This window comes from Lolium rigidum, chromosome 5 (assembly GCF_022539505.1).
Source record: "Lolium rigidum isolate FL_2022 chromosome 5, APGP_CSIRO_Lrig_0.1, whole genome shotgun sequence".
NCBI lineage: Eukaryota > Viridiplantae > Streptophyta > Magnoliopsida > Poales > Poaceae > Lolium > Lolium rigidum.
The window spans coordinates 201,629,259-201,655,215 of NC_061512.1; the positions used below are offsets into that span (position 1 = coordinate 201,629,259).

General features: G+C 48.9%; 4 protein-coding genes across 4 annotated transcripts; 2 read left to right on the forward strand and 2 right to left on the reverse strand.

The window, feature by feature from the left end:
• The first annotated feature begins 3,351 nt into the window (after positions 1–3,351).
• LOC124654483 (copper transporter 5.1-like) lies at positions 3,352–4,127 on the forward strand. The gene has a single exon (XM_047193481.1). The coding sequence runs from the start codon at positions 3,444–3,446 to the stop codon at positions 3,894–3,896; it is 453 nt and encodes a 150-aa protein (XP_047049437.1). The 5' UTR covers positions 3,352–3,443; the 3' UTR covers positions 3,897–4,127.
• Positions 4,128–9,287: 5,160 nt separating this feature from the next.
• Positions 9,288–15,271, reverse strand: LOC124652689 (protein SCAI-like). The gene is made up of 9 exons (XM_047191729.1): positions 14,729–15,271; positions 14,418–14,624; positions 14,108–14,323; positions 13,003–13,069; positions 12,764–12,910; positions 12,510–12,601; positions 10,094–10,279; positions 9,868–10,004; positions 9,288–9,755 (listed from the first exon to the last, which is right to left on the reverse strand). The coding sequence occupies exons 1-9, from the start codon at positions 15,254–15,256 to the stop codon at positions 9,518–9,520; spliced, it is 1,818 nt and encodes a 605-aa protein (XP_047047685.1). The 5' UTR covers positions 15,257–15,271; the 3' UTR covers positions 9,288–9,517.
• A 285-nt stretch (positions 15,272–15,556) lies between these two features.
• LOC124652690 (MYG1 protein C694.04c-like) lies at positions 15,557–20,602 on the forward strand. The gene is made up of 7 exons (XM_047191730.1): positions 15,557–15,871; positions 16,678–16,824; positions 17,133–17,231; positions 17,846–18,037; positions 18,224–18,343; positions 19,977–20,048; positions 20,364–20,602. Exons 1-7 carry the CDS (start codon positions 15,557–15,559, stop codon positions 20,586–20,588), a joined length of 1,170 nt encoding a protein of 389 aa, XP_047047686.1. The 3' UTR covers positions 20,589–20,602.
• An 846-nt stretch (positions 20,603–21,448) lies between these two features.
• Positions 21,449–24,520, reverse strand: LOC124652688 (subtilisin-like protease SBT1.8). The gene is made up of 2 exons (XM_047191728.1): positions 22,870–24,520; positions 21,449–22,134 (listed from the first exon to the last, which is right to left on the reverse strand). Exons 1-2 carry the CDS (start codon positions 24,518–24,520, stop codon positions 21,449–21,451), a joined length of 2,337 nt encoding a protein of 778 aa, XP_047047684.1.
• Between the last annotated feature and the right edge of the window lie 1,437 nt (positions 24,521–25,957).

Below are 25,957 nucleotides of genomic sequence, written 5' to 3' on the forward strand. Positions count from 1 at the left end.
TTCACCTATTACAAAATATGTTTGACTATACTACATATTTTTTGTAAATGGAAATGTAACAAACAACAAATCAAATAAATTGAAGTTCAACTTGATCAAGTCACCAACAAAGTTGATGACTCTCCTTTGAGGCTCTATAGATTGTACGAGATCATTTTGCAGTTGAGCGTGAACATTTGGGTCACGAACAGGTAACTGTTGATCGACGGTGCTCCTAGACGTTGGCGTCGAAGGCGTCCTTGTCCTCCATAATTTGTTAGATCATCTCGTCATTGTTATTCATGTCTACAAGGTAAAATAAATTGTTAAAAATCAGCAGCAGCAAGGGAGGCAAGAACCAAATAAAAGGCCGAACACCTTTAGTGTGCGGTGGCCGAGCGGAGTGGCCGGTGTCTTCGGGGCCGAGTCGGCGAACAAGCGACGACCAAATGGGTACATGTGCAGTGAGGCGTCGCTGTGAATTCTGTCGTAAGCGATATATTCCGTCGGACGGGCCGAAGAATTGGGCAGCGGTGGAGCCAGAGGGGAGGCGCGTCTTAGAGCATGTGCAATGGTTCCAACGGGGACTGCAATCCTCTGCCACGTCACCTGCAGACGATACAGTAGACAGCTTGTACAGTGCATGGTCTGGACAAGCGGCGATGGACGGTTAGGGTGTAGGAGAGTTCATCTGGAGAACGTATTCTGTTGGCACACCACGATCTATGGAAATAGATGATTGTCTTTCTACAACGGGAACGGAGGGTGTCTGCAAGCAGCGATCTACACGGAAACATATCGTCTGTATTTTTACAGATGGACTCGCTCCATTTCTACCTTCTCTATCTTCCACGTCGTATGAATTCCTACATGGCAGATGTTACAGACAGCTGAGTGGGCACTGTTGTACATACCCTTATTATATTAGAAAAAAGGCAGAAGACAAACATTGCTGGCTTTGGTCGCTGGCAGGTGGATACCTACCGAGTGGCTGAGTAGCTGAAACGGGCAAAGAGCGCTGAATACTCTCTGTTGGGCCGCGCCAAATCAAAACGGCGTATAAAACGGGCAGCTGCAGCCTGCACACCTGGTATGGAGCTGCCATGAAAGCACGTCAGCGCGCCAGGGGGGACATCACGCAGGCGATTGCCCGTTGCGGATACGCCACTCCCACTCCATTCCCAACTTGGCGTGCCCCTTCCTCGCAAGTCCCAACCGAAATCTTTTTCCTCGGGGTGCCCGCCGAGCGCGCGTGGTTGCTGCGAGTACAACTGCAGTACAAGGCCATCTGATCGTGCACCTGTACTACCCCCGTTTGCGTGCCTGCCGCGCAAAGTACCATTTTCATAGGGCACAAATTACGTGGGTACCCCTACAGTCGTCTGCTGCTAGCGCTAGTCGCATCCACGAGCGCGCTTGACCTTTTCTACCCCACGATTCCGTTCGGACGGTGCACAAGGAAGGCAAGTTTCGCGCCTGGTGCCACCCACCCGGCCTCCTCTTGGCCTTGGGCCGGACAAAGTTGACCCTGAAATATACAATGTCGAGGTACGCTCAGAAAAATAAGAATAGTAACAATTTTAGCAGTTGTGTCATGTGTGGTAGTAAGACGGTTAGACGTCTAGATGCACGATGCTGACCTAAAACCAAGTTAAAATAGCAGCGTGGGTTAACATCGATGTCGATCTACCCTGGGGAAAGAAGACAACAGTTTTGATCTTGCCGAGGCACAAGATCGAGATTCGTCCGATCCATTCCTTCGAAATCCATGTTTGAATCTTTGACAGCCAGCATAGAAATCATAGTCAAATTCTAAACTTGGGAGGTGCAAAGGGTTCTCACCCCCGAAAGCAGGTCGGTGCGAGAGTCATTGGCGCCGAACCATCCGTAGCCATGTCGTGCACTCGTGCTGCCAAAGCTTGATGCTGATTTGCACAATTTTAGCTTTAATCTCTACGATGGTGAAGTTAAACCATTGCACCGGCGAGTCTCAAATCATAGCCGACAACAATTTAGAAATTCTGGTGAGAGAAAATGCTCACACCGACGCTTCTCTCTCCTGGCCCACCCGGCAGTATCTCATTTTCCCACCTACCTTTTCTTCTCTCTCATTTCTTTCTCTCTCCAATATTCTTTCCACGTACCGCAGGGTTCTACCTATTGAATATAAATACACTATCTAGTCTCTTTCTATCAGTTCGGATTTTTGGTTCAATTGGCTAGTGCAAAGAATCTTTCATGATATCAGAGTCAAGAGTTATCAAGTTCAAGACCCTGCTCGCGCAGTTTTAAGAACAAAAAGAAAAAAGATTCTGCAGCGTGCACCGAACCCACGCTAAGGACTAAAATAGCCCAGACGTGAGGGGGAGTGTTGAAGATAAATACACTGTCTAGTCTCTTTCCATCAGCTCGGACTTTTGGTTTAATTGACTAGTGCATCAATCTTTCACTACCAAAATCGAAAGTGCATCATCGAGGACTGGCTCTAGCGGGCGTCAAGGACCAACTTCGATTGGCTGACCGCGTCTCTGCGAAGGCGGCGTCCCAGGCACGTGCGGAGGCCTCTCGGCGTGCAAGACGCCAATGCCTCAGCCTCCTCCCGCTTCCCCCATTGTTGCTAGATAGGGTGGGGGGCTCTCAGAAGAGGGCAGTGGCCCCGCGCCCGTTCTCAACTCGTCGCTGCCTCCCGCAACTACTAGACGTTGGGGACGAGCTCCCCCGGTCATGGACGACCTTGAATCAAGGTGGGGGACGAGCTCTCCCACCTCACGTCCTTGGCATCGGCCTCAGGAAGAAGTTGACTGCCAAGGCTCGATTCATTTGAGGAGGAGGGCAAGGGAGAAGCAGTGGATCCTTGGTGCCAGCCATGGTCCTCCGCGAGCACCAGGCGCCGCTCGTCAGGGTGCCTTGTGCTTGAGGAGGGGCGGGTGTGCACGATGGTTTTTCTCCTTTTATTCCTTCTCGTATCGGGAACTGGTTTGGGAAATAACGAGTGTGGGAAGAAAATATATTTTAGTCGGCATCTCTGGTCCGATGACCCCAATAGGTAGCCAACATGTGTGATGTCGGCTACTATTTAGGGCTCCCCGGTGGAGATGCTATTAGGGTCCATATTTTCAAATTGTTCCACCAAGGAATCTGAGATAATAAGCTTTGTGAGAGAGCATTTAGAGATGTGTCAAAAATAAGCCCACTTGGCGGGGGCAGATGGCATAACGTGCCGGGAAGGCCAACCCAACCCTCGGTCCAATGGTGCAAACGTAAATAAATCCCAACCCCCTGCCCGAAACCGCACCTCGACTCGACAACAAAGGCCGTCCCTTTAAAATCCCACGGGTCGCTTCGCCAGCCGGCCATCCTCCTCCCCTCCCGCCGTGTGTTCTGCCCGCGCCCTCCTCTCCGGCGACGCCCAAATCCCAAACCCTCTCCGCACCTCGCCGCCCACCACCTCCACGCCGATCGCCATGATGCACATGACCTTCTACTGGGGCACGTCGGCGACGATCCTCTTCGACGGCTGGAAAACGTCGGCGTGGGCCGGCTACCTCCTCTCCCTCCTGGCGCTCTTCCTGGCCGCCGCCTTCTACCAGTACCTCGAGGCCTTCCGGATCCGCCTCAAGCTCCTCTCGTCCGCCAAGGCGGACCCGCTCCCGCCGCCCGCCGGCTCCGACGCGCGGGCCCCGCTCCTCGGCCCCGGCTCCGCCCTCGCCGGCTGCCGCTGGCCGGCCAAGGTGGCCACGGCGGCGCTCTTCGGGGTCAACGCCGGGATTGGCTACCTCCTCATGCTCGCCGTCATGTCCTTCAACGGCGGGGTGTTCATCGCCGTCATCGTCAGGCTCGCCGCCGGCTACCTCGCCTTCCGCAGCAGCGACGGCGAGGACCTCGTCGTCGTCGACAACCCCTGCGCCTGCGCCTAGGGAGATTGGATTGGAGGGCCGCCCGGTAGGTGGTTTGACCCGGACAGGTGTGGTGGTGGTGGTTTCTTCATGTTGTACAACACACACTTTCAGTTGGTAGCAATAAGATTTTCGTGTACAAATTTGGGTTGTGTGATGGGGGAAGGGATTGCAAGAAACGCTCGTTTCATCCGAGAGGAATTGTACAATATACAGAATCGGAAAATCAAGCTGCAGGTCTTTGTTTCTGACGGATTGGTGGATTGTTTGATGCTTTTGTGAGAGAGGTGTGTGGGTAAAGATGATAACTTTAATAAAGGGGCTGCTAACTGATATATGGAGTTAATATTCAGTTAATGGGCATCGTCTGCGTTTCGCTGTCGCGTATCCAGGAGGTTGATGTTTGACAGGGAATAGAAGCGTAAGCATCTGCCTTTCGTTGGAAGAAATTGAACCTAGACGCAAATTGCACAAGGGGAGCCTATATTCCATCACTGGAAAGAGATGTACAGTGGGAGTACTTGTTCTGTTTAGCCCATTTTGTGAATGAACGAAAGGTTGGCGTCTTGTCCCTGCGCCTACAGGGGAAAAGCGCAAGGCACGACCTTGATGTTTCCAGTTTTGCTCTCGGTCATTTGCCATTTTTAGCATGCTTGCTCGCGGGTACAGGCCTACAGCCCTTCGTGTCTGTCTAGTGGTCGATGTAAACTTACCGAAGTGAGCATCTATGCACACGATTCAGTCAGAACGTTCTGTCGAACATGTGAACGGTAAATGCACGGTTTTGTTGAACATGTTTTAGGCCTTTTGTGAAGGGAATGAACCAAAGGTGGGTGTGCCTGCGCGTACAGAAAAGCGCAGGACACAACCTTGTTGTTTCCAGTTATGCTCTCAGTCATTTGTCAATTTTTTGTTGCGATAAAATCATTTGTCATTTTTAGCATGAATGCTTTTTTTTTTTGGACAAATCTGAACCTTAAGTGAAGTAATGTCTAGTTATGTCTGAAGTAGTGCAATTAGCTCCATCGGCAAAACTATTTCGAAATCTAACCCCATTGGGTTTGTTATCAACTAATATGGGACTGAAGTAGGGTAGGTCGGTTCCAAGCATTTCCGGCGCCGAAACAAGGTTGGCGCCACAATGTCAACATCTGAAGGTAGGTCTAGCACTGGACCACCTAAAAATCTCATGTCAAATTTAGTTGGCGCCCGATTCAGATTTCCTTGATTCAACCATGTGGTAGCCGTTCATAGTCATCATCCCCCATTGCCCCAACGGTACTGGCTTCACCACGAACAACATTGGGATTTCTGTTGTGCGACATCATCGTTGACATAATTTTGTTCCCTTTGCTCCCCTTTTCCCGACAAGCTTCAGCCTCGGACGGGCCTGAACCATGCGTAATATTTCAATTCAGACAAACGTAAAACTAGATGTGGTAAAATATTTAGACTTGTTTTACAAATACAAGTACAAATATGGTATTAGATTTTGAAACAAATTTGAAAATGGAAATGGATATATCTGTATGTTAGCCTATGTTAGTAGGTAATTGTGTCTCGAGATGCCAATTATTCAAGCAAAAACAATGACAAAGTTGTTAAATGTATCTTTTTGTATGATTGAAATTGAAACTATTGTGTATTACATCACTATACAAATATTCAGATCTGTTTTGAATGGAAAAATCCGATCAGCATCCGTATTCGAACAACACCTGCCCTGCCTTCATATTTGACAACATCTATGCTCGGTTTGAAAAAAATGAAAATGGATTGAGAAGGGCACTATCTGATCCGTTTCCACCCCTAACTTCGGGTGTTGGGCAACGTCGCATCAACACACTCCATAACGCTGACAACCAAGCCGCTGTCCCATTGGAGGATGCATAGTGATGAGGTGCATGCCATGGCCAGTTTGAACCCCTCGACACACATCATGGCCACCGTGAAAGCTCCACGATGAGTCCCCAAGCCTATACACCTACGGCGTGTTTGGTAGGTCGCAAGCTCTCTAACCTGCCCCTGGGGAGATGAAAATGGCTCGATTGGTTGCCCGGGATCACTCCGCGTTGTGGCCAGCATGAGTATTAAAGTAACTTAGGGCCAGGTCTTGGAGCCACTGCCGAATCGACCGTTCCTCTGGAACCTGGCCCGTTGTCGCTCCTCGGTTGCACGCATGGGAAATGAGAGGGGGCATCACGTCCCTTCGGGAACACGCACCATAAATCCTCTCACCGCCCCACTCCCTCCTCTCACTGTCCCTCTTCCACTCTCACCCGGTAACCACCAAATTGTCACATCACATGTCGTCGGTTGCACTACCACCGACGGATCAACTGCTTCGCCGCGACGAGGAACAACGGGACAAGACAAGAGGAAGATGACATCTTGCTAACTAATGTGTGCAGGTATTATCCTATCCGACCTTGTGCATTGTACACACACTCTTGATTTTTTTACGGGGACATAAATACCCATGGTTGTGCATAATAGTTGGTTGGATAGACTAATTTGTTTCATTGGGTGTGATTGCTTGTATGAGGCGTTCATTAAAGTTGTTCATTGTGGGTTTTAGCCATTTCCATTGATGTTCATTTTTGCTGTTAGCCAATGATGCACGTATATGTCACTTCATGGTCATAGGGCTGGTGTCATTGGACCACATGATCATCATAAACACATTGCTTCTGTAGTCCTTCTGGTTCCAATGGCCCCAGCTCTACTACTTCCTCACCTTCTACAAGAAACACCCGGGCATCTTCCAAGTGGTGATCTTCGACTACTCTTGCTTCGACATGATGACCAGGTGCCTGATCATGAAGATGCCACTAGAAGGATCGTGGAAGAGGAGTAGTGATCACTGGTGTGCCTCAACTATGTCAACTATGATATTGTGTCTAAACTATGTATGTGTCGATCGTTGTGTCTGAACTATGTCTATGTCGTTCTTGTCTCAACTACTCCCTCCGTCCAAAAAGATGTCCCAACTTTATCTAGATACAAATGTATATTTAACTAAAATATATCTAGATACATCCTTATCTAGACAAAAGTGAGATACCTATTTTTAAATGGAGATTGTACAATACTTCTATGCTTACTTGTGTGCTTACTTCTATGTCTACTTGTATGTGTACCTAAAATCATTGCAGCCTAAAAGCCACTCATTTCAGCTGATAGCCTTTGGCAAAAGGAAAAAACGCGACCCCCGCGTCGTCCTCCCTGGGCGGCTCGGGGAACCCTAGCGAGCGCCGCCGCCGGGCCCCCTCCCCCGCTCCCTCCCTCCGCCGCCGGAGGAGTCCACCGGGCAAAGCCCGCGCCGGAGGACGGCGGCGGCGGGTTCCTCTCGCGCGCGACGGCCTCGGTCCGCGGCGGGAACCCGCGGTGGCGGGAGAAGGCTCGGCCTCGGCGGCTCGCCGGCGTGGCGGCGGCCTAGCTCGGCCTCGGCGGCTCGGCCGGGGTGGCAGCGGCCTAGCTCGGCCCCCTCCGCCCCCGGTGGTCCGGCGGCGCGCGCGGCGCGAGCTCCGGCTCCTCCCGGATGTGGCGGCGACGGCGGCGGCTCCCCGCCGCAGTCCGGCGAGGGTGGGCGGCCCCTCTCCCTCGCTTCTTCCTCCGCGGGTGGTGGTCGGCAGTGTTGCTGCTGGTTGCTCGTCGCGGCGGCTTCCGAGGTGCCGGATCCGACCGTGGCGGGCTCGGTTCGATCCGGCCCGCTCGGCTTCCCGCCGGCGGCGAGGTTGGTGGTCCTACGTGGTGTGGCGTCGTCGCCGCGTGGGAGGTGCTTGTGCCAGTGGTTCGCAGGCCGGCGGCGTTGTGGGTCTCCCTCATCTCCGTTCGACAACGTGGGAGTGCGGAGGTTCGGCTGCTCCGAGCGAAAGCTGATGGCGCGGCAGCTGCGGATGTCGCTATCCTCTTGGGGGCCTTCATGGAGCCTTCGACCTCCTCCGCTCCCGGAGCATAGTTTTCGGGCGAAAGCCTAGGCCGTGTTGTGCAGGGCCGGACGACGGCGTCGATCCACGTCGCTTCCCTCTTGGGGCGTCGTCTTGAAGACTTTGTTCCCCAGCGTGCTTTCCTGAGGCTGGACTCGCACGGCATCGCGGCGGGTGGCCGGCGATGTGTGAGGTCCGTGTGGTGGCTTGTGTGGCAACGATGGCGGTGTTGAGCGATGGTTTGGTAGCATCAAGACCTTGGCTTCGGCGAGCGTCCGAGTTTCTTCGTCTTGTGCTTCGCTTGCGGTGGAGTCGGAGCTGCTATGGTTTGTCGAGAGTCTTCATTTGTGCAGCGTACGATGACCTGCAGAGGTGGCCCTTTGGCGATGATCTTCCTCGGCTCAGGTCTTGCGCTTATCCTCTTCGCAGCTCGTCATCGAGTCGGAGCTGTCTCGTTGCTTCACGAGGAGTCGCTTGTTTGGCGTTGGCCGGCTTGAGCTTCACGGTGCCGCTTCGGCGAGGTCTTGGTGGTTGGTTCTTCGGTGAAGTCGGAGTCGCTGAAGAGTGATGACGATGACGTTGAAGGTCAACCGCGATGACTTCTCGCTTCGGCGGCCTGTGTATCTTGTGTGGGTTGCCAGGGTGGCTCTGTGTCCCTGTGGCGGTCGTGCTCCATGACGGTCGACGGGGCACTTGTTTCGGTTTTCGGCCGGTTTTCCGCTAATAAACTGGCCAAATTCTGTACTTCTTCTTTATTAATGAAAATGGCAAGTCTTTTGCCTCGTTTCAAAAAAAAAAAAATGTCTACTTGTATGCTATTCATCAGTGTTGGTAACCTCAGCACATGTAAGAAGAGGTTACCAATTATCATACTCACTATTCTGGTGGCGATAAAACAGAAGTTGCTTGATTTTTGGCTGCTCCATGAGCTATAAACCATGCAACCAAACAACCTCAACTCAAATCTCTACGAAGTCAAAAAAAATTAAAAATTAATGGCACAAGCTACCAAACAACCTCAACTCAAATCTCCAGTAACACAGCCCCCCCAAAAAAGGTAAAAAACATTACACAAGATACCAAACAAAATCCATATTTTAGCATATGTCTCGTTTCGAACGGGCTAACATCCACGGAGACGCCTCAGGGAGCCCAAAAAATGACCGAGGCTACCAAATGTTCCTATATTGGATGACCTGAATGAAGAATCCCATGTAACTGCAGCTGATTGGTGGAGCATGCGAGAAGTCACCGGAGCATGTACATCAGTCGTGCCTCACGCTTAAGATGCACGCTATTCGCTCCATTTTCATTCCGATTTTGTTGACAGCTCCCAAAGATTCTCCCACATCTTCCTCTCGCCATCAGGGCTTATGTTCATGGCCGTTTCCATGCGACCTACGCTTTCAGCTGTTCCATGCAGTTCCACATCATTGTGTCTTTTGTCTCTGACAATCCAAATTCGCGTCTGCAGATTCAATCGTTTCCATGCCACAACAAAATTTAGCACACATCTGTTGCCGGTTTTACAAGATCAATGCAGTAGTCAGTCTTTGTTCTCCCATGAAATTCAATCAACAGATGTAATAGCAGGGGCGGATAGTGTGCTATAACTTTTGCTTTGTACCACAGGAACCCACAAATCAACAACATTTACCAGCAATTTATACTACATATAAATAGCAAGAGAACTTAGTCCAGCGAAAATGACGACTATCTGTCTGCACCTCCACTGCCGATGGGCTCATCAACGTCAGACCATGTAGTCACCTCAGCAAACGAGAACTGGTCAGCAGCGCCCAACAGAGATGCAACTCGCATCACACAGCACTGGGACAGCATGCTTTCTCCACTAACTGACTCTGGCAATGGAGGCAAGCAGCTTGGCAGGCATTCCGCCTTATTGTTGCTCCCTTTCAACAGTGAAAGCGTGGCCCGGCAGAAGATAAACCTGCCCAAACCCAAACGAATTGACTGACAATCCATATTTTGTTCCCTAGGATAGGATTGAAACTAGAGTAGGGGGTGGTATCACAAATTGACAAGCTAGGTAGGTAAGTGACCTGAGAAGCAGCCGCCTGAGGAGTGGATCGCCTAACACTTCAATCCAAACAGGGTCAAGTGAAGATGATGCAACCAGAGTCGTGGACCAATCATTCAACGACAAGGATAGTAGCTCCTCAGCTTTGTTATAAGTTTCCTACAGAAAAAAGATCATGCCAACCCTCAAAACACAAAATCTAGTGCCTGTGAGGAAGAAGAAAATTGTCACAAAACAGAAACACAAACCTTGTCAATGTCCAGCCCATTCTTGCCGATCAGAAAGCAGAAAGCTTGCACTGGAGCAGTGAGAAACATAGTAAATTGACTACCACTCTGCCGAGTCGAGTCCGCGCCAAATCCTACAGCGCAAGATCGGGAGCTTCTAGAAAGTAACATGGCAGCTGTCTCCCCCTTCTCAGCCCCATGAATTGACTGCGATGATTAAATAAAACAGTAAGAATGGACCAATTAATAGAGCTAGCAGTCCATGCCAAACAGCCAGCCAATGGACAGGTAAATGGCCACTGACTATCACGTTACAATAAACAAAGGAGCAGAATGAACTGTAGAATGAGATAATGCATAAGGAACTTTGTTCAACAAAAAGAGCATAAAGCAAAAGACACAGAAATAAAACAAGTGTCCCATTAATATAAAAGTAAGAGCCTATGAAAGCCATTAGGACAACAATTATAATACATGTATTGACAAATAAGAATGATGCTGAGAGAAGCACAAGATCTGAACACAACTTCCAAATCCTCATACCTAAGTATGTTTCTGTGCATATGAGTGGACCAATAACCTATGTTTTATCTCATGGAAGCATTACAATGTTTTGTATGAACCATCCATTATATTATAGATACTCCAGTAAGAATATACTAGCAAAAGTACCCGTGCTTTGCATCGGGATAAATAAAAATCCGAATGCTCCATGAATTCATTCGTGATGACACTTATTCTGTGTGCCATCATTAATCCAAGTGGCAATATTTTCTCCACGTAATGAACATGATTTAAAAAAGATGGACCAGCAGTTCAAAAAACACCTTTTTAAGAAACCCTTGTCATCACTTAAATTTTGGCTCAAACTCGATTGAGCCCCCTGTGTGCTGCAACGGATTTTCTAGATCTTATATTTTAACCCTCCATCAATAGCGATATAGGAAATCCCGACATAATGGCGTCGAGACCGTTTGTTTTAATTTTGTAAATTATCGTCTTTTGTCACTTGTTATCCGAAGAATTAAAACATATTTTAAAGTAATATTTATCCACTACTTGAATATTATTATATATAATAAAAGGAGCATAATAATACGTTAAGTAATAAAATAGCAATGAAAAAATTAATTAAATATAATCAGATTGTGTACATCTATAGTTTTCTATCGAGTAGAAGCTAGCAGATCGGTCTAAAACAGTAGGCTCATAATCCCCTCTATCCTCAAATTATATGTGGGCGACGGGCAGGAGCAGGAGCACCGGGGATGTTCAGAAATTCAGATTACGGCCACAGTCCATGGAGATTTTTTTTTGGCTGCGCTCCCATATGATTGGGACGGCCACCACCGATACGGACGCCTGATGAAATAATTCCTTTCCGGTCATGGTGATGCTTCTATTTTATCTTGGTGGCTTGCTAATTTCCAGGGAACTGGCGTATATAAGCAGGGAAGACTCCCGTAACGCAGTGAGGTGGGACTAATCGACGGATATGGTTCCTTCGCTGTTTTCGTCTTATGGCTGGTTTCCTGGCGTTTGATCGCTAGATGTGATTTTTCTGCCGGTTATTTAGGCCGTTTGATACACGGGTTGACCCAGTACGGAACTAAGCCCATAGGCCATAGCGTGATCAACCGATCGACCCAGTATGAAATACGATAAAGAAGAGGGTTAAACTGAAAGTAGCCGAGCGGACAAGATTTTCCTCTCTCTCCGTGGGTTTCAGCCCCAAATCAAATCCTCACTGGAAAGAGCAGCGAGGCCACCACCGAGCGCTGGCGTCGGCCAGATGGCGCCGCGTTCCGGTAGTATGCTTTCGTTGTTAGCGAAATAGGAGGCCGGCCGGCAGCGCGGAACCTCCACCGTCGTGTCCCGGCGTCGCCGACGCGCGCACGTATCTGCCAGCTTGAGCCATCCCGCTTCATGAACCTGTCGGACTGCGTGCCCTCCTCCCCCTCGTGGTCGCCGGCCTGCCGGCAGCGCGGAACCGGCACCATCGTGGCCCAAGGCTGCAACTCACCCACGTGCTCTAATGCAGCGGCCGCTTCATGAACCTGTCGGACTGCGTGCCCTCCTCCCCCTCACCGCTCCGCTCCGTTCTGAGTCTGACGACTCCTAATCGAAACGGAACCCTCGCCGCGTGCTCGCTTGTCCCGTCCATCGGGAGGAGAGTCAGGGATCTCGTAGATGGTAAGGGGAGAAGAGCACCACATCGTTGTTTCAAGCGCAGGGAGTAGAAAAGAGAACGAGCCGGTACTGTAGCAATTTGTTGTATTATGCCATTTGGTGGGAGGGAAAAATTGTACAATAGAAAGTTGGACGAAAATTTTGGCAGAAACCTTAGCTCCTTTATTATTAGGTATAGATATTCAGTTTTCACTAGACAGCAGAATATAAATGTCAGAAAAAAATTCCAAAGAGTAAACAAACCTGCCTTAAATGCATAGCTGACGCTACTGTCAATCACCAAAAAAAGAGGTCTCCTTGTAAATGGGATGAGATCACAAGGGTATATGCAGTTTGAGCCTAGATGTTGAACATGTGTCAGAAACAATACACTTCTTTCGAAAAATATATATACTTCAGCCTGTATAAAGGCAACTTTAAACAATCCTATGTCATCAAAATAGTCCTGTACTGCATTAGAGACATTGAACATTATGGCATGCATTAAGCATTGAAAAATACCTTCTCCTTCTCGGCAACCTAGCCAAAGGGATGGTTCATTATCTTCCTTTGGATTGACTGGTCTGGTATTGGATACGTCAAACTTACTAAAGCTGCTCACAACTCTCTCGCTGGCATCGGGACCAAGTCCAGAGGTTCCCATCTCACCTGAAGGAAATTATATATATGAGTGCTAACTAGAATGTGCTTCCCAACAGACAGCTGATAACATTTTAGTTCTACATTCCTGAGACACGAACCTGCAGCTGAAAGGTATATCAACATCATACCATTCAACGGGAGCTCCTCACATTTGGTGGCAAGGACCTGGATTTCAATCAAATCGTCTTTTATCCATGCAATTATTCCATATATAATAAAATGGTGTAAACATAGAGTCAAATATAAATCTACTTTTTCTCAAAAATAAAATAAAATAAAAATCTACTTTCTTGTGAAGTAAAAGAAAACAAGAATTTGAATGCACAGGGAGGGCGCAAATGAGAGAAGACCCTAGAGGGCATATTCTAAATACAGCTATCATCTCTGCTAGCACAGCACAGCACATCACCCAAGAATTCTAAATACAGCACCCAAGAATCACTGATAACAGTATTGCCTCAAATAATTTTCAAGCTACAGTTTATAATTGTTGTGGGTGAAAAGAGATCAATAATGGATTGTTTGGTTATTATTTCTGAATAATGGAGATTATGGTACTCACTCTGTTCCTATTTAGGTGGCGCACATGCTTATCGAGGTCTAATTTTGACGATCGGTTCGACTAATGAAATGTGGGTTATATGGCATGCATGTTATATCATTAAATTCATATTTTAATAAAGTTTCTAATGATATTTTTTAAATAAAAAATAACATGTACTATTAGTTAAATTAGTGGTCACAGTATTAACACGCAAAACAAGGGCACCACATGCATTGGGATGGAGGAAGTTTAGTTGCATGTACTGATAACAGAAAAAATGGAATCAGTTTAGTTGCATTATCTTCCCTCATCATCATATTTCCTCATCACATAATCAAGATTAGTTGGCACTAGTATCATGTACATATCTTGCAGAATTCCCTACATTTCAGTTCTCCTGCTAGCCCATTTCAGATCATTCCAAGAAACATACATTGGCTGCTATTTACACATTACGCTTTGCTGTTTCTAAAGGTGGGTGAAATGAATGCATCAGAGATCATTCCACAACTATTCTCCGAGGACCAAACCAAGTCTTGAGTAACAATGAACAATTGAGCATTGCATATATTCAGTAAAACATACATAGGATGAAGATAGTAATAAATTGAACATTGAGTTGACACGATGTCAATTGTCAAATGAGACACTAAACTTACCGTCAGTAAATGTGGCACCGAGGGCCGATGTAGAACTGTTTTCAGTGGGTTCGGGGGCAACGCAGCATCTCTCAGATCTTTCAAGAGATTGGGGTGATTCTGTCCGCCTTCATCATGGGCACTGTACCCATTATTCAGTGCAAAGGAGCCACATGGTTCCCATTCAAGACACTGAAGCATTCTGAATGTGTCTAGAGTGAGGTCGGTGAATTTGACCTGAAGGAAGCACAGAGATATATAGATGATGTTTTGCTAGTAGTAGCAATTGAAGACCTCATGGTGGGTGCATGTGAGTGCGGGGAAGCATTACCTCGTTATGGTAGTAGCTGCATAGTATGGCATCACCTAAGAGCAGACCGCGCTTCTTGACCGTGGGTGGGACGGTAGGGAGGTTATCCGGGGGAGGATCAAATGCGTAGCTGTACCTGAGCGGCCTCATGTTCATGAAGGGCGAGTCGGCCTTGAGAAACCTCGTGATTTCTTGCACGGTGTGCTTCCACTCCCTGTAATCGGATTCCTGCAGCATTCCAGCTTTCTTAATTAATTTGAGCCAGGCAGAGAACGAGCAGATAGTTTGGAATCGAGAGACGGGGGAATGGAAGGCGGAGGGAGAGGGATTGCCTGGAGGGTCTTCTTGGATTCGTCGAGGAGCGCCCGGATTCTGGAGGCGAGGAGGGGGACGGTGTGGGCGCGGCGGGCGAGGATGAGCGCGACGAGGAGGAACCTGGCGAGGAAGCGGAGGTGCTTGGTGGAGGCGCCCGCCCCGAGGTGCTCGTCGAGGAAGTAGGCGCGGTCGAGGACGGCGTGGTAGAAGACGAAGGCCTCGGAGAGGAGCGCCGTGTCGGAGGCGCGCTGGTACTGCGAGTAGTAGAGGTGCGCGATGCGCGCGGCGATCTCGCCGACCTGCCAGCGGCGGAGCCCGGCGTCGAGGAGGCGCTGGCGGTGCTCCTGCTGCATGCGCCAGAGCTGGGTGTAGATGCGGAAGGCCTTGCCGTACTCCTCCGGCTCGCGGCGGCCGTAGAGGGGCAGGTCCCGCACCCGCGCGAACCGCCGGTCCGCCTTGTCGAGGAGCGACCAGAACTGCTCCGCTGGGCAGACGCCGCCGCCGCCCTGGGCCTGCCCTTGCTGCGCCTGCGGCGACGACGCCATGCTTTGCTCCGCCGGATTCGTTTCCTTCCCCTCCTCTCTCCTCCCCGTGAGTACAGTTGGGGGAGACGGGAGTCATCGGGGTCGCCGTTCGCCGGCTTTCCTGTCTCCGTTCCGGGCCGGCCCATAAAGATTTCGGATGGCCCAGGCCCGGCCCAGAACAACTGAAACGAGCAGGCGACCGAACTCACAAACACTCGAACCTTCCACCTCTCTCAGCGGCAGGACGCGCGCCGCCACGCCACTCCGTCGTTGCCGGATTGCCGTCCCCGCCCCGCGAGCTCCCTGGCTTCTGCGCCACTGATGCTCGCCGCCTGCGCCCGGAGGCTGTCGCAGCGAGCCGTCACGCTCCTCCCCCGCGCGCGTTCCCAAATCCTAAACCCTTCCCCCATGGCCGCCGCCGGCGGCGGCGGCGCCACCTCGCCCAAGCGTCTGAGGGTCTACTCGTCAGCCGCCGCCGCCACCGCCGACGTCGACTACTCCAACGGAGCGGGAAGCGGCAAGCGCGTGGGGACCCACAACGGCAGCTTCCACTGCGACGAGGCGCTCGGCTGCTTCCTCATCCGCCTCACCTCCCAGTTCGCGGGCGCCGACGTCGTCCGCACCCGCGATTCCCAGGTCTGTCGCACTGACTCGATTGGCCTGCCATTTCCCACAAAAAATGTTTCGGCGAATTTCGTGGTGGTTATTTTGGCGATGGTTACGGGATTGCGTGCTAAGATTCGTAAACCTTACGGACGGATCAATCAGGTTGCAATTAGGTCTGGATATGCTAATTTAACTCATTATCAGACTGATTTTGTTATATCTGGACAGTTTGATTCATACTGCTATATGAATGTGAGACTGTGAACTGGACAGTTGGTCCATACTGCTATATGAATGTGAGACTGTGAACTGAAATCCTTAGAATTTGTATTTTTTTACATTCTTCGACATTTTATCACCTGGTATAGAAATTCATGAGATATGTATGTCTGCATCTTATGCTAATTATACATGTAGTTTAACAATATTTTCATATTCATGATACGAGTCTTAAAATACGATCACTAGAATTGAGTGAGGCTATGACGCTGTATTGACATGGGTGTCTGGGCTTCATTTGGTTGACTGTTTAAGATCGTTCACGGCCTTTATCATCTGCTATGGACATTCATGGCCTTTATCTGTCTACATCCATGCTAAGTATGACATGTTTAAGATCGTTTTCTTATCCATTAGGAGCCAATGTAATCGTTGGAATTGAGTGAGGCTATGATGCGGTGTTAATATGCGTGCCTGTGCTTCATTTGGTTGAGTGATTTGCTTATGAAGTATCTGTCGAACATGATACAGCAAAACATTGAACACATGATTTGTCATTTGGTGTATCCTTCTCTGCACTTACTTGTTTGCCTCTTACCTGTGGAACTTCACTCTAGATCCTTGATTCGCTGGAGGCCGTGCTTGATGTAGGTGGTGTCTATGATCCCAGCCGGCATCGCTATGATCATCACCAGAAGGGCTTCAACGAGGTCTTTGGACATGGCTTTAACACGAAACTTAGCAGTGCGGGGCTTGTTTACAAGGTACCTCCCATAGATGATGCAGGTTTTAATACAATATTTTTTCCCTTAGAAGCTATGTTATGAAATTTGGTAATATCAGCTAAAATAGATCCCCAATGCAGTACATAACTCGGTATTCATTGGAGGATTTGTTTCTGGATGTTGTGAAATTTCATAGCATAGTTTGTCTTGTGCACACACTGCCTTTTGATAATTTTTTAATCTATCAAATTTACAAGTTGCAAATCAAATGTCAATGCTACATTTTTCTTTCCATTATTGAAATGATGGCTTCCTTATATATCATTTAAACTGCTGTGATACTGCAGCATTTTGGCAAGGAGATAATTGCAAAGGAGCTTCAGCTCAATGAGGACCATGAAGATGTTCACCGGGTGTATCTTGCCATATACAAAAACTTTGTTGAGGTGAGAATCTGAACTCTTAACCAACTGTGAAATTTGTGTTAGTACTTTTTGTAATATAGAAAATTTTGTTAAAGGATAAGGGAATGGCTTTATTGACTAGGATTTTAGGAATCAAAAATATCAGCCGTGAAATTTATATGTTAGTGTTGCGTAAACTTAGGATACTGAGAGGGGGGAGTTCATGAATCTACATTTTTTTTTTCTGAACTGTTTCTGTGTTAGAGTTTGTGGTTAGCTTCAACATATAGATGAGGTTTGGCTTTAGTAGGATTGGTAAGGAAAGATGCACCGTATGTTGGCAAAATTTGATTGCAGTTGGGTGCTTGTAGCTGGATCTGAGGCTCAGAGATGCTTCTTGCAGGCAGAGGAGGGGTAATATAAGCCAATTATTAGTCAGTTGACAAGTTCTGTACTTAGGCTCAAGGTTTACATGTTACTAAGGCGTAAAGAACTTCAATACATAAACTGTCATCTGGCATCAGTTTTCTTTGACACATCCAGTTGTCCTTCCTCATTCATTCATGTATTTGTTTTGCTGCCATTTGTCTTAATTGACCAATACCATATTTTTCCACATGATGTGCTAAAGAAGCAATGTATCTTTCGTGTAACAGGCACTTGATGCAATTGATAATGGAATCAATCAGTATGACACAGAGCAACCCCCCAAGTATGTGAACAATACACACTTGTCTTCACGTGTTGGGCGTCTTAATCCGGACTGGACTGATCCAGATCAATCACCTGAGAAGGAAAATGCTGCGTTTCAACAGGCAATGGTGCTTGCAGGAAGTGAATTTATGGAGGTATGACTTATGCCTGGTTAATCTTTTGGTGTGTTTTGTTCATGCACTTCTTAAGGTCTTGTCAAATTGTGTGTGCTATATATCTTCCTTCTTTTTCCAAATGGGATTCATCCTCGCAGACTCCCTTATACCCTAAGCCTATTGTCTCATGTTTGTATGACTATATTTTTCCACTTCCACTGGCAGAGTGTTTGCTTTCATGTCAAGTCATGGCTACCTGCAAGATCTATCATCATGGAGTGTTTGCTGTCAAGAGGAAGTGTTGATCCAAGTGGAGAAATCATGGTATTAGATAGATTCTGCCCGGTAAGATCCTGGCTAGTTATTAGACTACTAGCATAATACCTGTACGTTGCTACGGACTATAAGTGGATGTCATTGTTTTGCTGCAATATCTGAATTGAAGTTCTCAAACATACAAACAAATTCGACACAATCAAAAGACACGATTCATTCAATTAAGTTAGAAGACACAAAATAAGTTCACGACAACAAATTTAAACGTATAATCCTTTTAACATAAGGTTCAAGCATCAATAACTCGAGGAGATTAGATTTGTTATTTATATTATTTCATTGTTTTGTTTATATTGTGTCATCAATTCTTTTTCAGCATAACGTAAGCATGTTAGGATCCTGAGTACTAAACCTATAATCCTTCATGAAGCACATGAATTGATATAACTATAAAGGAACATACAAATTAATGGATTCAAGTTTTTGTTTGGAGAAGAATGTTCAATACTCAGATAACATTACCTAGCCAATCAACTATTGTAATTAACAAGTACAGCCCCCTACATTGCAATACTACAGCTAGAATCACAAAAATAAAATAAACTATAGCTGCAACTTGGCCACCTTAAGCATACACCTTGAACTGTTTCTGCTAGAATATCATAGACGACTGAAATTCAAATAAAAATGTACTGGAATATATATATTGCATCTCCGACCATATCTTTCTAGTTTCTGTGACAATCAAAAAATATCTTTCTTTTTTGTAAAAGATCAAATTATTTGCACCCATATCACGATGTTGGTACATGAAAAAAACACATATAAGATATTTGCATAAGAATTATATTTGCTAACATTGCCCTCCAGTTATTGATCGCACAACATATGTGTAAAGCTGATCCTATCTAACAATAATAGACAAGGTTACATGTGTAGCTTTGCTCTCCGAACAGGATTAAGAAGTTAAGATGAGAAATTCAAGGATGCCATATGTGTCAGACCAAATCAAGGATGCCATATGCTGCTGGTGCTAGCGCTGCTGTGCGACGGAGCTGGGGCCAACGGGGCATATCTCGGGGGTTGGGTCGGCGGCGCAAAAGGTTAGGCAGGCGGCGTACGACTAGGGGCCATGGTCGGGGGGACTGGGGACATGGTTTTCTTCTCCCCTCTTGTTCGTGGGGACTGAAACCTTGGTTTCCTACTGTATTTTTTAGCGTGAGCGATTTTTTTCGTGCAGGACGGAGTGGACGATGTACCAACCATCACTACAGATTGAGCTTTAATATTAGAGTTATCACAATTTTGGTCCTATCCACAACTGATGTTTTTGGACTGGAAATGTTAATCCAAGCAGAAGCATAAATGTTGTTTCTCATCTGGTTATGTTAATCTTTAGTGTGCTCAATGTTTTTGTATTTTCCACGGTTCCACCTGAAACCTTGTTATTTGTTCTGCTGTAGTAGTGTTGAAAACAGTTGCATAATAGAACTGTAGGTGTTGCTTGTAAGTACAGGCACTGGAAGTTCTCTGGCATCGTTGCTGTATTAGCTATTCAATATCATCTAGTGTTTTAGGTTTTTTTTTGTAAAACTTATTTCAGCAAGTGCTTTGTTTAATTAATAACTGCCTGACGTAGTGAAGTGCGATAGTCCTAATATGGTCATGTGAACGTAAACTGAATGCTTCTCTTTTATGGCAGTGGAAACTTCATTTATTTGAGCTAGAGCAGGAGCTGAAGACTGATCCTTTGACTAAGTATGTGCTGTATCAGGTAAGAAGTGTTGCCCCTTCCCAGTTACCTGATATGAATTTCATTTAGTACCTTAGATTTTTTTGAGAGCAAGTATATACTTGTGTGTAGTTACCACCAAATTGCTAATCTGGAAGTGAAGTGGCGTTAATACTTTCAAGTTGTAGTAGAGGTCGTTTTAGGATTTCACTGATGGGTTGGCAGTTCGGCAGCAGCCAGCATTGCGATCAACTGCACATGCTTTTTTGTTTCTGTAGTTGCAACTTGTTTCGGCTATTTCTTTCTGGCATACCAGATTTTCATATATGTATTTTAATTTTGTCCGCATAACTGCAGGACGAGAGGAGCAAAAGCTGGCGAGTTCAAGCTGTCTCTGTTGCTCCCGACAGATTCGAGAGCCGGAAGGCTCTTCCAGAGAAGTGGAGGGGCATGAGAGACGACGAGCTGTCGAAGGAAACTGGCATCCCTGGATGTGTGTTTATTCACATGAGCGGCTTCATTGGTGGGAATAAGACCTACGATGGAGCATTGGAAATGGCAAGAGCTGCCCTCAAATGCTAATTTGACCGAAGCACCAAGCACTAGAACAGTCTCACCCATGTTATGATTGAGTTGCAAAAAAAGTGCTGCACCTATCAGTTTTACCATTGACTTGTTAGCATTGAGTATGTATATTCCGTGGCATAAAACATCCCATAGCAGGGCTTGATGTCTGTATGGAACTGAACAAAGAACAGTTAAGTTTGATAAAGATGTTGAAACTCATTAATTTGTGGTCCTTCCCAATTTTTATTACTGTTGCAAGCATTCTCTATGCATAAGCGACTGATCGATTGACATGGCATTTCCGCCAAAAAAGTCGGTTGTATTTGATTGATTCCGGTTTTATACCAACTGAGAGTCCACTTTCTGCATCAGCTGTTTTTCTTTTCTTTCAAAATAAGCCCCAGATTATGCAATTCAATGAGAATACAGGAATAGCCGGGACTTTCTGGTTCAGTTTTGCTTTTTGTGCATTTGAAATTACCAGTTCATTCATATTGAAAGTAGCAGTACATTTTTCGTTGAAAATATGGCCTTTCTATGTTTATGTTAAATTCCCCAGTTTGATCTTTAATGATAAGGGAATTGTACAAAATATGTCTCCGTAAATTTGTCCGTTTGATTTTTTATTGGGATAACGGAAATATGAGAACTTGAGAACTGGTAAGACGAGACAGAATTCTTCCGGCTTATCTTGGCTACATAAGACGAGAGCTGTAGCCGATAGATAACAATTAAGCGCCTTATCTTGGCTACATAAGACGAGACAGAATTCTTCCGGCTTCTATAACACCTCCATCACTCCGCCTTCATGGCCAGATAAGAATCACTCGCTAACTATACTAAGTCACTCATGATCAGTGTTACATGATGTAACTTTACATCCCCCACGTATAGGATATCGGGCTCCGCACGTCGTGCTCCCCGTCGACGCTGCTCCACGTCAGCCACCCGAACGCGGCGTCCATCGGGCCGCCCTGCGCCGTCGACTTGAACGTCACGGTGTACCTGACCTTGTCCCCGGCCTTCTTGAACACGAGCCTGGCTGGCTTCACGGACACGACGATGCTGGGTGGACCGGTGACCTTCACGGTGTACACGGAGCTGGCGGTGCCGACGTTCGTGAGCTCGCGGTGGTACCTGACGGTGGTGTGCGATTTCCGGAGGCCGAACACGACGGAGAAGGATGGGTAGTTGAGGTCGCCGGGGCTGGAGAGCTTGCGCTGGCACGTCGCGTTCGGCGCCCCCGTGATGGCCTGGACCTGCCGGGGCGAGGCACCGCCGACGGTGCACAGGAAGGCGACGTAGTCGTCGATGGACGTGTCGTAGACAAGGCCTGGGGACAGGGCCTTGACGGGGTCTACGTGGCCGGAGCCGAAGGACCAGGGCGTGGCCGTGCTGTTGGCGCTGCCGGCAGCCGCGTCCAGGAGGGGCGAGCCGGTGTTGTCGACGGCGTAGGCCGTGGTCATGAGCGCCGACTTGATGGCGCTGGGGCTCCAGTCGGGGTGCGCCGCCTTGACGAACGCCGCCAGGCCGCTGATGTGAGGGCACGACATGGATGTTCCTGCATCACCATGCATTAACTGTCAGGTTCTCGTTCAAGCTGGTAAGTTTTCAGTCTTTAATCAAGACAAGAGGTGCATGAATAGATTTGGTCTGAGCAAAATATATTCTGAAAGCTGCATGAAGTCCTAGTTTGTTTCGTTTTCTTTTAGTTTTGAAAAGGTATTCTTTTACCGCCAAAGACCTAAAGTGCTGTAGTAGTCCATGACTGTTTCTGTTGTATTCATACATGCAGCAAAAAATTCAGGTTCCTTCAACACCAGCGTTGTTACATGTACCTGTCTGGAATCTCAAGCCTGAACATGTGTCTGAAGTTTGAACTCCAAGGCAATGCCAAATGCATGAGTTATCAGTTTATCACCATCATCAAATAATTAAGCTATAACTAACTTTTATTGGCCCTCTGATATACTCTTGCATCAAATGTTCAGTATAGGAAAAGAGAAACACTAAGATGGCAGTTCAGATATATGTAACCAAAACATTCTTGCATCAAGCTAGGTTCAGTAAAGGAGAAAAGAGAGAAATAATCAAAGGCGTGCGGTAAAGCCTGCCAGTACTACCATCATGGCATCTTGATGCATGCCAACTAAAGCTAACCAAAAGATGTAAAGTTGAGGTGTTACGGTGCAATTTTTCAAGAAAGGTGTCGATCTCGGTGCAATGCGCTAAAAGCAACGGAATTATCACACCTGTGCAGTACAGAGCCAACAGAGGAAGCACGGCGTGCACTCACCTGACAGGATGTTGAACGCCGGCCGCCGCTCGTCGATGGTCAGCCCGGTCGGCCCGACGGACCCCGTCCACCCGGCCAGGATGTTCACCCCCGGCCCGATCACGTCCGGCTTCAGCAGCTGCGGCACCTGCCTGTTGGGCCCGCGGGAGCTAAACGCCGCCACCACCGGCGCCGGCTGCACGTCCACCGCGGTGCCGGCGAAGCTCAGCACCACCTCCGCGTCTGCTTCGGACTCCACGTAACTCCTTATAGCCTCGCCGCTCGTGGCGCCGACGGCGACGGCAGGGAGCAGGTGGCTGTCCGCGACGATCTCCTCGCCGCTCTGCGCGGTGTTGGCGAGCACCATCCCGACGCCGCCCGCCTGCTTCACCACCTGCCCCTTCTCCACCCGCGAGTTACCGCCCCGGTCGCACAGCACCACCTTGCCCTTCACCGCCGCCGCGTCCAGCGTGCCCGCCATGCACAGCTTGCTCGCGTTGCTGCCCGCGCGGACGCCTCTGTTGTACACCAGAGGGAACCTGTCGTCGCCGAGCCCGTCGCCTGAGTAGAGCGACATGCCGGCGTGGGTCTCGCCGTTGCCGAGCTTCGCGTACGCCGGGAAGTTCCGGTCGAGCGTGCCCGCTCCGACGGTGATGATCCACGGCGCGGTGTTCACCAGCGAGGACGGCGACGGCCCGCTGTTCCCGGCCGAGCACGCGACGACGATGCCGCGGCGGGTGGCCGCGAGCGCGCCGACGGCGATGGGGTCCCGCGAGACCGGGTACGAGCCGCCGCCGAGAGATAGGGACAGCACGTCGACGCCGTCGTCGATGGCCTGCTCCATGCCCGCGAGGATGTCGGAGCTGAAGCAGCCCTGCCGCCAGCACACCTTATACGCCGCCACGCGTGCTCCGGGGGCCATGCCCCGCGCCGTGCCGTGCGCGTACCCGAGGAGGCTCGCGTCGGCCACGACGGCCCCCGCCGCGGTGGACGCCGTGTGGGTGCCGTGCCCGTCGTGGTCCCTCGGCGAGGAGAGCTCGGTGTTGACGTGGGAACCGTTCCCGCCGCCGGCCCCGAATCCTCGGAAGAAGCCGCGCGCGCCAATGAGCTTGCGGTTGCACATCGAGGAGGGGAAGTCGGTGGCGTTGGTCTCGCAGGTCCCGCGCCAGCGCGCCGGCACGGGGCCCATGCCGGCGTCGACGAAGCTGGGGCTCTCAGGCCAGACGCCGGTGTCGAGCACCCCGACGATGACGTCTGAGCTCCCGCCGTCGCCCTGCTCAGGGGCTGGGGCGGTGTAGGGCGGGAGGTGGAGGAAGAGCGGGGAGCGCGTGGTGTGGAGCGGGTGCAGGACGTCCTCGTGAACCGACGCGACGGCGGGGTGGCCGCGGAGCTCCGCGACGTGGGACGGGAGCAGGCGGGCCGCGAAGGCGGACGGCGCGGCCGTGGTGTAGGAGTAGAGGAGGTGGCGCGAGGGGTCCAGGGAGAGCGAGTCGAGGTGGGCGTGGTGCCAGTGCAGGTGCGTGGCGTACGGCGAGGGCTTCAGCGAGGGGTTCAGGTACACAATGTAGGTCGCCGAGCCTTCATCGGCGGCGGAGGAGGCGAGCGCCGGCGAGGAGGAGGCGATGGCGGAGAAGAGGACGGCGAGCACGAGCTGGAGGAGCGGTTGCTGCATGGGAAGCATGGCTCGTTCGTTCCGACCCCGGAGCGTACGTGGGGGAGTGGATGGAGTGGCGCGGCCGTGTGGGTGTGACAATCCGTCGAGGCGCTCTCGATTCAAATAAGAAACCGGGTGGCCGCGTACGGACGAACTTCCCGTTAATGGCAAATGTTAACTTCCCTCTCCATCGTCCTAGGCCTAATTCTCCTGTACGCCATTAGTGAAAGCAAAGAAAATCCGACGATCCTGTGCGTCCACATGTCACGGCCGTATCATCACGGTTTCGGTGATCAGTGTCACCACCCACCACCGAAAAAATGTCATGTGTACGTGTGACATTCTAGGCCCGCCACTGCCGAAAAACGATTGTTGCTATGCATCGAGCTGTGATAAGTGGAGCTCGGCAGACAGCACCTTCGCCGAGTGTTGAGGGACAAAACACTCGGCAAACTATCAACTACACATGGTAAATAAATTAAACTCCTAGCAATTCCCTCTAAAAGTTGAACTACACATAGCCCGCCTCTGCCGTAAATCGAGTTGTCTGGGGTGGGACTATTTCTCAGTCGACAGAACAAACTTCGTTCTAAGTTAGATGATGTCGTCAAATCTTAGTTGCAACTCATGTTGCAAATGATGACTAGCACAAATCACAAAGTAAATCAAATAGTTTAGAGGTTGACTGAGCACAAACTTAGTTCTCAACTGAGAACTAACAACACCTTTGCCGAGCGTCGAGGGACAAACACTCGGCAAACTATCAACTACACACAGTAAATTAATTGAGCTCGTCAATGAAAGCACTCGATAAAGTTTTAAAACTCGGCAAAATTTCAAAAACACTCGGCAAACATTAGCATTTCCTGCTCCCACGAAAGCTTTGTGCTTTGGCACTAACTGCGTTGACGCCCTCGGGTGCCGCTTTCTTCTCCAGGACATTGTCGAGGTGCACTTTACCATCCATTGTTTCTCGTGAATACCCACGTCCTTTTGGACTCGGCGGTGGTGACGCTTTTCGCCGTTACCCTTGTAGGGTGCTGTCGTGGAGGTCAGGTGCCCTAGGGCTGGCGTGGAGTGTTCATACATCTCGGAGTAGTGCTTGCGCCACTTTGTAGTTGTGTTGTTTTTTTGTCTCTTTGTGTTTTCTACCTTGTATCGTTCGGTTGCGTTGGCTTTACTTATAAAGGAGAAAGTTCCATAGACTAGCAAGTCTTGGGGGGAAAGTTACATAGAGCAGTAACTCTAATTTTTCTCTAATTTGTTTTTGCTCAAACAAGTAAATCCATGAGTAATTGGTTGCAAAGAGACCGAATGACTATTTAACAGAAATTTAAATAGCACTCTATCTCTTTGGTGACCTTGGTTATCTTTATCCTGACCTCTAAAGGAAGGTCAAGAAACAGGATTTAGTGTGTGATGCATGCTAATATGGGAAGCAGACCCGTATTTCCT

What these genes read in the sequence shown, in the direction of transcription:
- LOC124654483 (XM_047193481.1), top strand. Translation starts at nt 3,444, where the DNA reads ATGATGCACATGACCTTCTACTGGGGCACGTCGGCGACGATCCTCTTC.
- LOC124652689 (XM_047191729.1), bottom strand. Translation starts at nt 15,256, where the DNA reads ATGGCGTCGTCGCCGCAGGCGCAGCAAGGGCAGGCCCAGGGCGGCGGC. An exon ending in AATCCAAGAAGACCCTCCAG is followed by an intron (nt 14,625 to 14,728) that starts GCAATCCCTCTC and finishes GGAATGCTGCAG; the next exon opens with GAATCCGATTACAGGGAGTG. An exon ending in CTCAGGCGGCTGCTTCTCAG is followed by an intron (nt 9,756 to 9,867) that starts GTCACTTACCTA and finishes GGGTTTGGGCAG; the next exon opens with GTTTATCTTCTGCCGGGCCA.
- LOC124652690 (XM_047191730.1), top strand. Translation starts at nt 15,557, where the DNA reads ATGCTCGCCGCCTGCGCCCGGAGGCTGTCGCAGCGAGCCGTCACGCTC. An exon ending in GTGCGGGGCTTGTTTACAAG is followed by an intron (nt 16,825 to 17,132) that starts GTACCTCCCATA and finishes GTGATACTGCAG; the next exon opens with CATTTTGGCAAGGAGATAAT. An exon ending in TATTAGATAGATTCTGCCCG is followed by an intron (nt 18,344 to 19,976) that starts GTAAGATCCTGG and finishes CTTTTATGGCAG; the next exon opens with TGGAAACTTCATTTATTTGA.
- LOC124652688 (XM_047191728.1), bottom strand. Translation starts at nt 24,520, where the DNA reads ATGCAGCAACCGCTCCTCCAGCTCGTGCTCGCCGTCCTCTTCTCCGCC. An exon ending in GGCGTTCAACATCCTGTCAG is followed by an intron (nt 22,135 to 22,869) that starts GTGAGTGCACGC and finishes ATGGTGATGCAG; the next exon opens with GAACATCCATGTCGTGCCCT.